At 34.9% G+C, this 12,211-nt stretch overlaps 1 protein-coding gene across 2 annotated transcripts in view; it reads right to left on the reverse strand.

The window, feature by feature from the left end:
• The window catches only part of Atp6v1h (ATPase, H+ transporting, lysosomal 50/57kDa, V1 subunit H), a 92,383-nt gene that overhangs the window by 19,471 nt on the left and 60,701 nt on the right, over positions 1–12,211 (reverse strand). For both annotated transcript variants that reach the window (XM_013009374.1, XM_013009373.1), the window contains 4 exons: positions 7,913–8,091; positions 6,263–6,388; positions 2,386–2,487; positions 690–803 (listed from right to left, as the gene is read on the reverse strand). In XM_013009374.1, the coding sequence (XP_012864828.1) occupies positions 690–803; positions 2,386–2,487; positions 6,263–6,388; positions 7,913–8,091 (521 nt within the window). The remainder of the gene's footprint in view (positions 1–689; positions 804–2,385; positions 2,488–6,262; positions 6,389–7,912; positions 8,092–12,211) is intronic.

Genomic DNA, 12,211 nt, shown 5'->3' on the forward strand with positions numbered 1-12,211 from the left:
CTAGCACATCAACAAAAGAAAGTCCAAAATGAAAGAACCCATCAGTAGGCAGGGAATATAGGAACATTTGCTCTGTTCAGAGGAGTGTTGAACTGCTAACCTACAACTAAAAACAGCTATCCCAAAGGGAATCCTCATTCAATCTGTCTAGTACACAAAGGTCTCACCATTATGACTAAAGCTACTCTTTATTTTAAGGAGATACAAAAAGATCAATAATCTAGATTTTAAAACTAAACAGAAGGGAGAAAAGCATGATCTTGGCTATTTCTAAAGAAAATGCTATAATGAATGAAGTAAACAAGCAGAATCCAAGTTAGTTTGGAACATTTTAACCATACACTGCATAGTAAGTTTTGCAAAATCGTAGAGGAATTAATAGTACAATCATATTCCATTCAACACAAAACACTAGTTCACTTTTGTCTCAAGGGCTCATTTATTTACTTCTGTAGTTGTTTTCAATATTAGTACTTTGAATGTGATACCTTACTTAAGACCCCCTAGTAAAGTCAGCCCATTTAGAATTATCATGTCACTGTTTTTGTAAAATACATTAACAGAACTTTAACTGAAATAACTGATTTTAAAGCAATTACTTATAAGAGCATTTACATAAGACCTTTTAGCATGGACAAATGAGAGCCTGCAAATCATGGTATAGGAATAAGCAAGACATAAAGACATACCAGTTGTGCACCATGAGCTTCTGCACAGCCAGTAGGGCGTTGTATCGGACCTGCTGGTCTTCATGGTGCATGTGGTTCATTACCAGCTGCTTCCCGCCCAGTTGCTCAATAACACTGCAGAACAGAAAAGAGTTGGTGAAGATGCTACAATTACTTGTGTGTGTGTGTGTGTGTGTGTGTGTGTGTGAGTCGTGGGGCTTGAACTCTGGGCTTGGGCGCTGTCCCTAAACTCTTCAGCTAAAGGCAAGCACTCTACCACTTGAGCCACAGTGCCACTTCCAGTTGTCTAGTGGTTTATTGGAGATAAGAGTCTCACAGACTTTCTTGCCCAAGCTGGCTTTGAGCCATGATCCTCAGATCCCAGCCTCCTGAGTAGCTAGGATTACAAGCATGAGCCACTGGCACATATCCTGAGGCTTGAACTCAGGACATGGGTGCTGTCCCTGAGAAATTTTGCTCATGACTAGTACTCTACCATCAGAGTCTCACAGCCTTTCCTTCCCAGGCTGTCTTCAAACCACGATCTCCAGATCTCAGCCTCTTGATCAGCTAGGATTATAGGTATGAGCCACCTGCTTCACAATTATTTTTCAACTCATGTTCATCACAAGTACAACATTCAAACACCCAAATTATTTTTAAAGAAAAGTTACAATTGACTGAAGAAACCAGTATGTATCTACTTACATCACAGACTTCAAGGATTCACGTTTTCTTTTTTTAATTCCTAATGACAAATCCAATTCATATCCTCATTTCTTATTCTAAGAAAATGCCATCTACCTGGATACTTCACGGACTAGAACATTCTAGACTACAGTTTTTAGGTGGTTAAATATGAAGTTAAACTTCAGTATTTGCAAATACTTCTGGTTTACATAAAATCAGTACTAAAGATTATCTCATATTCATAGTAACATAAGACCAATGCTCTGAAATGTTCTCATAAATCAGCTATTTATTCAGATAGTTTAAGAGTAGAAAATCATTTAACTAGTAAATTTCACCCTACCAAATATGGAGAAAAAAGAAAAGCTCCCATACAGTTGCTGTGAAAATCAACGGCCACAACATCCAGGTCCTGCAGTACAGTAAGCCCAGAGCAGTTTATTTGACCAAAATGCTGATGTTAGAAGAGCTATTCCTACTCAACATACACTCCTTGCTGTTGCCAAAATAATTTTCACAAAATTCTAAATAACATTTTCCCTGTTTAAAACAACCCAGTAGCACCCACTGCTCTTAATAAAGGGATATGAAATCCTTAAACAGGCCCCAATCATCTACTTTGGAGCCTCTATAATAGCTTCAAGGAATAGGGTCACATGGTGTTCTCCTGGCTTGTCCTGTACTATATTCCTTCCAGCTGGGAAGATGCTTATCTGACACACACATTTTTCTCCTTAGGCATGTCACAGACTCTTGGATTTGGAAAGCTGCATAGCACTTCAGTACTACATCAAGATGGCATTTTAAACAGCAAGATTAAGAAAAATTAGACATAGATATGCAAATAACATGGTACTAAATAGACCATGTAAAGCATACTTGTTTTCAGTAGGAGAGGGTATATAATACTTTTGTAGTAATCTTGATTTAATTTACTAGCTGAGTTTCTCTACTATGTACTTAAGTACATTAGTAGAATTCTGTGTTGACAATTTGAAGACACTGGGTACTTTGTGGTTTCCCTTACCGCTTGCCCCGGGGATAATGCCGCACATACTCCCCAACATCATGAGCAGCAACAGCTAAGACTTGCGGATCATCTGATACCTCCAAAAGCTTTGTCAAGATTCTGAAAAAAATTTAATACAGAGACATCAAATTCTATGATTTCTAAATAACACAATAGAGCATAGGTATAATACTGACATCTTCAAAGTAGATGTTTATAAAGATAATCATCTTTCACAATTACACCAAGTTAGTCATTTTCAAACCTATATATATATGTATGTATATGTATATGTAACAAGTTGCCTCCAGATTCAAAACCAATACAACACAAAACTCCCCAAACATCATGAACTACTCCTCTTTCTCTGCTTAGAATGAAACTAGAATAATTTATTTTAATACAAAACTATGAGTAGATCTTTGGTACTATGTAAACCATAGTACCTACTGTTAGTACTAGGGCAAAATCTTTTCAGGACCCCACATTCAAGACAGTAGATGGAGCACTAGTGCACACACCTACCATTGCATTCCCCAATTCTAACAAAAGGCCAGCACATATGCTTTACAACTAAGATTAAATCCATTATGGCAAGCGCATGTTTCTTAGAAGACAGAAATCCCAATCACCATCTAGACTTTCTCCTAATAACTCTTCATAGAACAACCGCACAGAGGGAATTTTCCGTTGGCATCTGATAGATACTTCTGAGAACAGAAGCCAAGGGACCAATAGCAGAAAAGGCCTTACTCTGTCAAGGTCTGACTGCCCTCCTCAATACTGCCAGAAGGGCAGTGTTTCTCTCTGGGAGTGTACATGTCCTTGGGAGTAAAGTGGTAAGGCACAGTGCTAAGAATCCAGTGAGCTTAAAAAAGACTGCTTTCCCATTCAAGAATTTGGTAATTTCTTGAATATTATTCCTGGAATGTTTAAATTATGATATACTGCTCAAAAGCCCAAAAATACGTGGAAAATTTCTCAATTCGTTCTACAAGCAAAGGAGAACAGTGATAATCAGAGTGAGTAATGTTTGAGAGCTAGATAAAAGATTAATAAGTAAAACCTACTACATTAGAATATACCAGAAAGACCTACTCAATTAAAATGATACATAAAAACCTTACAGAGTCAACCTAGTAGAACATTGAGAGCACAAATGTACTTCTCAGCTCAAATACCTTTTCTCATCTAAGAGTCCTATCACCCTAAGACCCATCATTCTCTTTTTCTACTTTAGTTCTCTTCATAATACTAATCAACACTTGCCATTTACATTCTTTATTCCCTGACCATATGTTTAGTCTTTCTTTCTCAAATACAATGTAAGATTAGTGATTATAAGGACTGTATTCTATTTTCAATTAATTCTGCAAAACATAGAAAAGTATTAATCATAGTAGAAGCTAAGAAAATATTTGGTGAAAACAATAAATGTTAATGATGCCATTGGAAAAAACAATTTTAACAGTCCTTGATTTATTTTACTTTTCTTTAACTTTTTTTTTTCAGGACTAGGGTTTAATCTAGACAGTCACACATCGTAAGGTAAGCCTTCTACACTTTCAACATGTCTCTAGCCCTATTCCTAATATACTATAAAATAGACAGCTCCTTTACCCCAGCAATTCTTTCTCTAGGAATATTCCCTAGAGAAATATTTTCACATTTCTACATAAATACTATCTTTAAAAATGGTCAAGTTATTCTAAGTGACTCTAAGCCGTATTAAGTAAAAAGAACATACCAAAACATTCAATATAAGGAATATATTAAAATTCTATATACAATGCAAATGCTATTGCAAAAAATAACTTATAACCTGATTTCTGGATTGAAACTCCTTTGTAAAACTACTTAATAAAAATAAAAAAATTTTAATCACCAGAATAAACCTGACCAAAGAGATGAAGATCCTCCACAAAAAAAAATTAACAACTTTAAAGAAATTGAAGAAGACAGCAGGAAAGACTTCCCATGTTCATGGATATGCAGAATATCAAAAAAACATCCATTCTACTAAAGGTTACTGCTATCATTCTTACCCACTTTTAATCAATTGAAGATGTATTTGTAGCATATATTTAGACTGTTTTTGCTGGCACAAATTAACTAAAAGCAGGAGAAATAAGAGATTTTAACATCTAGAAATTGTGTGCTGATAGAAGTTAAGGAGATGAATAAGAACATTTGGTACTTAGTACTCTTTTTTTCTGTGAATATAAAATTGTGCAGCCACTTTGAAAAACAGTCGACCAGTTATATTCCTAGATTATCTACTCAAATAAGAGAAATAAAAATGTCCAAATATTAGCTTTATAGTATTATTGGTAGCATTATATAATAATCAAAAGATAGAAATAATCCAAACATCTAAACATAAAATGTGGCTTTAGTTTATCTGAGGTTACACTAAAGTAGGTACATGAGGATGTCTTTCTCACATTTTGCCAGCAATCAGAGGAAGGATTTAAGTAATGACATGATTACAAATAAAATTGCTCATAAAAAAATCACTGTCTCAGAAGGAAGAAAGACATAAGAATATAAACAAAATGTATACTTTGGTTTGAAAGATGTCAATATTCTATCCTTGGCAGGTAGAATTCTTGTTAACATATATCTGACATCTCAAGACCTTGTTCAAAAACAGGCCATATCAAGCCAAACAATTATAGAGTCTGAAAACAGTTCTAAGTGGTCAATGAAGACAATATGCTCCAAAAATACAAACAAGAGCAACTTAAAACAAATGAAGGAATCAAGAAAAAATAGTTGAAGCTTAAAAACATTCTTTAGAACAAAAGGGTTTTTTTCTTTGTTGCTGTTTTTGTTTTCTTTGCCTTTCTTTGCCTGTCTTTGAGAGGGTAAGGGAGATCACAGAAATGGTGGGACAAAGGGTGAACAAATGCAGCAGTGATACTCACTAGACATACATTAAAAATGAACTGGAAGAGAGTGCGGGAAGAACTGACACTGTTCAAAAAGAAATGTACTCATTACATGACTTATGTAATTGTAACCCCTCTGAACATCATATCTTTACAGTAACAATAAAAATACACATATTATTTTTAAAACATTCTTGAGGTTAATTTAAATATTAGATTTTAATCAAAAACAAAAGTAGTCTATTCATACAATGGACTATGTAACCATAAAAAAGTAATCAAGTAATGATGAATAATACTAAACCATAAATACAGTATGGTAAGAATAAGAAAACAGCCCCCAAATGCACAAATATAAGATTTATATAGCAGGCAGATTCATACAAATACAGATATTCAGCCACTTATGATAAAAAAAAAAAAGTCTGTAGATCATGGGATAAAATGCTTCTTTCAACAATAGGATGCTTGTTCATTCATTTATCAGGCAAGGAAAGAAGTGAATCCTGACTTCTATTTCATGCTTTACCCCAAATCAGCTCCAGATTAACTGGAGAAGAGGCTAAACAAGTTTTTACAAGATAACAGAAAGAAATTATTGTGCCCATAGAGGGCTAAAACTTCTTAACCAAGAGACAGAAAAGCACTTGCCATGCAGGAAAAGATAAATAAATTGAACCACATTAAAACTGAAAGCTTGTGCTCAAGGCACCATTAAAAAGCGAAATGGCATAAGACAGAGACAAAAGAGTAACAAATGAATATATGACCAAAAGTTTCAAAGTCAAAATACAGAACTCCATAAAACAGAAATAAAATTAACAAGCACATCTCCAAGAAAATCTGTATAAATGACAAAAGCACAAAAAGGCCATTCAATCACATTTTTTCAGCAAGAAAAAATGTTAAAACCACACAACATCTAAAATGTAGAAAATAATACAAAAAAGGCTAATGAGTTGAAAACACAGGTTTTCAGAGCACAAGGTAGAATAACAACTTACTTCAGGAGTTCATAGTTCTTCTCATTTAACCTCACAGCATTCTCTCTCCAAAATTTCTCAGATTTGTGCACAGGACTCCATTCCAACCTTCCAGATTTAAGTTCTGAACTGTATTCATCAAAGGAACTATAAAATGTTTTTGAAAAAGTTCAAGTTCATAAGAATCTGAAAGCTACTCCAAAACTAAAAAGCAAAATAAAATATCTAAGTGACCATTTGGTCCATTAAATGTTCATTGGTAATTCTGTGTAACCAGGACATACTAGGTAAGTTGATCAGAGTTCCTGACTAAACAATTTCTTACTTTAATGTGGGCCAGTTTGTATGAGAAGTTAACTAGAATTTGTTTTGTTTCATCTTTGATGCTTTTGTTTCCTTTTTTTTCTTTTTTTATTGTCAAGGTGATATATAGAGGGGTCACAGTTACACATAAGTAATACATTTCTTGTCAAACTTGTTACCCCTTCCCTCATTTTTCTCCTACTAGAATTTTTAACATCCATATCCTAAGCCTTATAATAACCAAAATAGGTAAACCAGCTGTAACCATCAATCTATTATCTTTGTGAAAATAAAATTATGGAATCTCCACAAGACAGAAGGCTCTAACCTTATCATGTAACAATGATGTAACAGAAGATATTTAGGGAAATCTCTCAATTTTCATAGTTGACAACCAATCCAATTTTCTTTTTTTAAATGTGTTATTATCTTTAATAATTGTACAAAGGAGGTGTCATTTAACATAACAAAGCAGTTTGCAAGTACAACGCATCTTGATTGGTATCATCCCTTTAAATATTCTCAGCCACTTCAATAGTTTTGTAGAAAACCTATGCAATTTGTAAGGTAATGATAAGACTTGGAAAAAATTATATTAAACAAAGTAAGCCAGACCGAAAGAAACATAAGTTGCAGAGTTTCCCTCATTTGTGGTAACTAGAATGTACCTATAAATCTACAAGTAAACATACTCATGGTAAAAGAAAAAAACAAATATTGGGACATGATAAATTATACAGGATTGTAGGCATCTACACATACAGTGACACCAAAGGAGGACATTCTTAAGGGAGAAACACAAAGGCACAAAGCCTATGTGCATCTGATCATGTGAAATAGTATTTATCAAAATGAACTCCAAGAAATGGAAACAAGAGGGATTTGTTGTTGTTGTTGCTGTTTTGCTTTTTTTTTTCCTTTTGTCTTGTTTGTTCGTGCACCTTTGGGAGGGTAAAGGGGGGCAGAAAAATGGTGGGACAAATGTAAATAAATGTAGCAGTGATACTCACTAGACACTGTTGAAAATGAAAATAGAGACAGAAAGGAAAAACTGGAAGAGAACAAGGTAAGAGATACTCTTCAAAAATGTATTCTTCATCTGACTTATATAGTTGTAATACAGAAGTACATCACCTTTACAGAAAAATAATATTTAAAGCTATGTAAATCAGTGGGTCATCTGTAGTCTCAGCTATTAAGGAAGCTGAAGTGAGAGGATCTATATTGAACACATGAAGTTGAGATCTGCCTTGGTAACTTAGTGAGAACTCTCCTCCCCATTACTCTTAAAACCAAATGTAAACGAAACACTATTTAAGTCAAACAAATCCAGTATAAGGAAACTTTAAAAATAAGAATATAGCACACCTAAGGTCCTGGACACTCTCACCAAGTTTGTCCAAAAGAAATTTGATGTCTTCACTGATATCTTCATCATCATATTTCTGTTGTTCCAGATTCTCCAACTGTTTGAGAACTTTGCACTGAATCATAGCCAGAGCATATTCTTGGCGAGTTTCTCTTTCTGTTGATTTTTCTAAAAAGTTCTGGGTTAGACAAAGAGACAATGAAAACCTAATATAATTTGTCATATGATATTTGCAGATTTCTGTACTTCCTTTCATATCCTCCTTCTAGGTGTCAGATTTAACTATCACTTTTAAGTGAATGACTTTACCCATAATCCCTGTTTCCTGCAACAATCCTTTCCTGGGCCATAAAACACAAGGTAGTATCTAAAAAATAAAATAACTAAAACAAAAAAGGGCTAGAGGCATAGGTCAAGTGCAGCCATAAATCCCTGAGTACAAAACTTCAATAGCGCACACACACAAGGGAAATAACACTAAATCCCCATCACAATTCTTGACCATGATCTTGCTTCTCAGCACACCACATTGAACTTTTCATTTGTTGCTCTCCTAGAGAACACAGGATCCTAAAAATGCTATTTATCCTTGCTAGAAGCCTGACTCAACCATAGAGCATCTGCCTAGTAAGTGTGAGGACCTGAGCTCAAATTTCAGTATCACAAAAAAAAAAAAGATTGTTCATTCAAATATCTCTCAAGTTTAACAAGCCACCTTCCCCACAATCAACTCTTTAAGGGGACAAGGCACAAAGAAAAACTTAAAAAGTTTTCTTTTTGACACAAGAATACAGTCAAATTCTACATTTCTTCTATGCTGTTCTATTTCTTAAAAGTATTTATGAAAACACCAAATGAACATACACATTTATGAAGATCATATGTTCTTTGAAACCATTATTTCTGGACAAGGTGCAAGCTAAATTCTGGAAACAAGATTAACCAAGACATAGCCACAATCTCAAGAAACCCAGTTTCACCATCTGATCAAAAAAAAAAAAAAAAAAAGACCCATGAGCTGCCTGCCTTCCCAACACACACACACACACACACACACACACACACACATATTCACATAGCAGCAACTCAAAATAAATGGTACTAAAATTTGCATTTTATTTTTGTAAGCAAGTTATACCAATAATAATTATGCTAAATAAATACAGAAAAATATTTACTTAGCACTGTCAGTGCCCACTCTTTCCCTTATGTTTCCACAAAATTTCAAATACTTGAAAACTAATGTCTCATTTTCTCATTTGCTTTATATTATTGTTTGGTTCAGAGTCTGGTTCAGAGTTTAAATTCAATAAGATATTTGTAAACTTACTAACATTGCTTCTGAGTGCTTTTACCTATAATATCATGAATTACTTTTTATTATAAGTAAAAAGTAGCTCAATTAATTTGCATTTAGAACTGCTTCAAAACTAAAAACATGAACTTCAACTCAGATATGAAGCTACCGGATGAACCTCTCTCCTGAAGAAACAACTATAAAACCATGACATGCTGAAAAAGCAATTACCAGCAGGAAAGTAAGTAGAACTCTGGTTTGGAGTGCACTCACTGGCAGTTGGAAGGTCAGGGAGCAACATAAGCAAGCCTCTGTCACTACAGGTTTTATTTTGAGATTAAATACACTTGTCCCATCAGGCCTGATAACAGTCAGAACCCCCTCACCCACAAAAAAAAAGCCAAATGCTAAGTTTGGGGTGCTGGAAAAGAACAATAGTGAACCTGGACAATGAATGTTGAAGAGAAGAAAACAAGTCAGGAAAAGGACTCAAATCCTGTCTGTAACATGGAACCAACTCCTTAAGACATTCAGGCACAGAACAGATTCAAAGCATTTCAGCCAAAGAGAAAAGATCTGAACACTACAACTTGAACCACAAACCAAAACACAATGTTCAGTTCAGTTGAACAGGGAGAGAGCAGTTAGTCAGCCACACCAATAGCTGGGCATAGTAGTGTGTGACCACAAGATAACATCTACAGCTACAGGAGAAGCACAAGGGTTGGGAGCAGCGGATGCAACTTAACTCCCAGAGACACAGGGAAGCACAGGTAGGAGAACCACACAGCCTTTGAACAGGGCCACACCTTGAAGACAATCCCAGCAAAAAAGGCTCAAACATAGAATGTCTGCTTAACAAGCACAAGACCCTAAACTTAATCCCTAGTATATATAGAGAGAAAAGTAGTATAAATACAGAAGGGTGACCCCCTCATCCAAAGCAATGCAGGCAAGTCAGAACACTGTCTTTAAAGTGCTAAATAAATAAATCTATCAACCCAGAACTTTTCATTCAGCAAAAGCAACTTATCTTTATATGAGAACTAAACTAGGATCAATCAAAAGCACATACAGCTGCTCAAGCTTGGGAAAGCAACCATTTTCAGTAAAAAAGCCAAAAGTAAGCATTTTAGGGTTTGTCATCTAGCACACTGTCTGTTGTTAGCATGCAAAATAAGCCACAAAAATACAGAAACAAAATTTTTTAAAAGCTCTGTAATAACTAAAATGTCTAGGATATTCTTAGCAGAGGATCAGAATGGCTCAATACCTATGTGCAAATGACCACAGAAAATGATGCTAATCAAAACGAACTCCAAGAAACGGAAATGATTTTTTTAGTGTACTGTTTTCAGTTATTTTTCCTCTTTTTTTTGTTCCTTTGGTTTATTCCCTGTTGACACTGTTTTTGATTTCTGTACTCACTGTCTTATATATAAGTTTATTTGATTTGGGGAAGGGAAGAGGAATCACAGAAATGCTGCCACAAAGGGTGAACCAATGCAACAGTGATACACCCTAGACATTGTTGGAAATGAACTTTACAACTTGGAGGGGAGGAGAGTCCAGGGATCAGGGGGAATGGGAAAAAATGAGGCAGGAGGTAACACTTTAAAAAAGAAATGTATTGGGCTGGGAAAGTGGCTCAGTGGTAGAGTGCTTGCCTTGCATGCCTGAGGCCTTGGGTTCGATTCCTCAGCACCACATAAACAAAAAGAAAAGGCTGGAAGTGGCGCTGTTGGCTCAAGTGGTAGAACGCTAGCCTTGAGCTGAAGAGCTCAGGGACAGCGCCCAGGCCCAGAGTTCAGGCCCCACAACCGGACCCAAAAACAAATTTAAAAAATGTATTCATTACCTTATTTACGTAACTGTAACCCCTCTGTTTATCACCTTTACAATACATTTTTTAAACCAATACAAAGCAAAATAATTTAAAATAATAAAACTTTACTTATATATAAGTGGTGGTAGCAGATTTGGCCAAGTCTGTTATTTGTTGGACTAGATAAAACTGAGTAAGTACAATATTAACTTTCAATATAATGAGAAAAGCTAAAGGTGCATATTGTGACAATGAAACAACCTGTAGGAATTAGGAAGCTATGAAAGGAGACAGTTAAAGGCCAACGGAAAAATTAAAATAAAGTTCTAAAAAGGATTGAGTTAACACAAGACAAGGCAAAAATTTAAGATCCAAAAACAAACAACAAAATGAGGTAAGCAAACAGTAAAATTTCTAAAACATATATAGCTCTAAATCCAACCCAATAATTACTTTAAAATGCCAGTCAACTAAACACTCAGCTTAACAGAGACTATTGGATAAAAGTTCAAGAGCCAAGATATTGTCTAAAAGAAGTAATCTTTAAGGGTAAAGTCATAAGGTGATACTAAAAAAGCCAGGAAAAGATTTATTATGCAAACCACAAGCAGAAGACCATAGGCTTGGAGCATTACTTTCAGATAAAATAGACAAAGAATATTGTCAGTAATAAGGGTATTTCATGGACAAGGGTCCATTCATCAAACAAATATAACATTCATAAATTCATGAAGCAAAAATTGAAAGAATTAAAGGGAAAATAAATAAATCTACAATAGAGATTTTAGCAATTCTCAGCAGCTGATAAAACCACTAGACAAAATCAGAGCATGGAAGATCTAAATAATACTATCCACAACCCTGACCTAACTGACATTTACAGAACACTATTCCCACCTACAAATTCCTCATTCTTTCAAAGTACACATAGTACATTCATGTACACATAGTACTTCACTGTGATACACTATGAGTCATAAAACAAGTCTCAAATTTCAAAAGGTTTATACAATTTTACAGACAAGGTTTTATCCTCATAATGGAATTCAATTAAAGACTACATTTTTTTTTTGGTCGGTCGTGGGGCTTGAACTCTGGGCCTGGATGCTGTCCCTCAGCTCTTCAGCTCCAGGCAAGCACTCTACCTCTTTAAAGACTACATTTTTAATTTCTATG

Source organism: Dipodomys ordii, unplaced genomic scaffold (genome assembly GCF_000151885.1).
Source record: "Dipodomys ordii isolate 6190 unplaced genomic scaffold, Dord_2.0 Scaffold9, whole genome shotgun sequence".
Lineage (NCBI taxonomy): Eukaryota > Metazoa > Chordata > Mammalia > Rodentia > Heteromyidae > Dipodomys > Dipodomys ordii.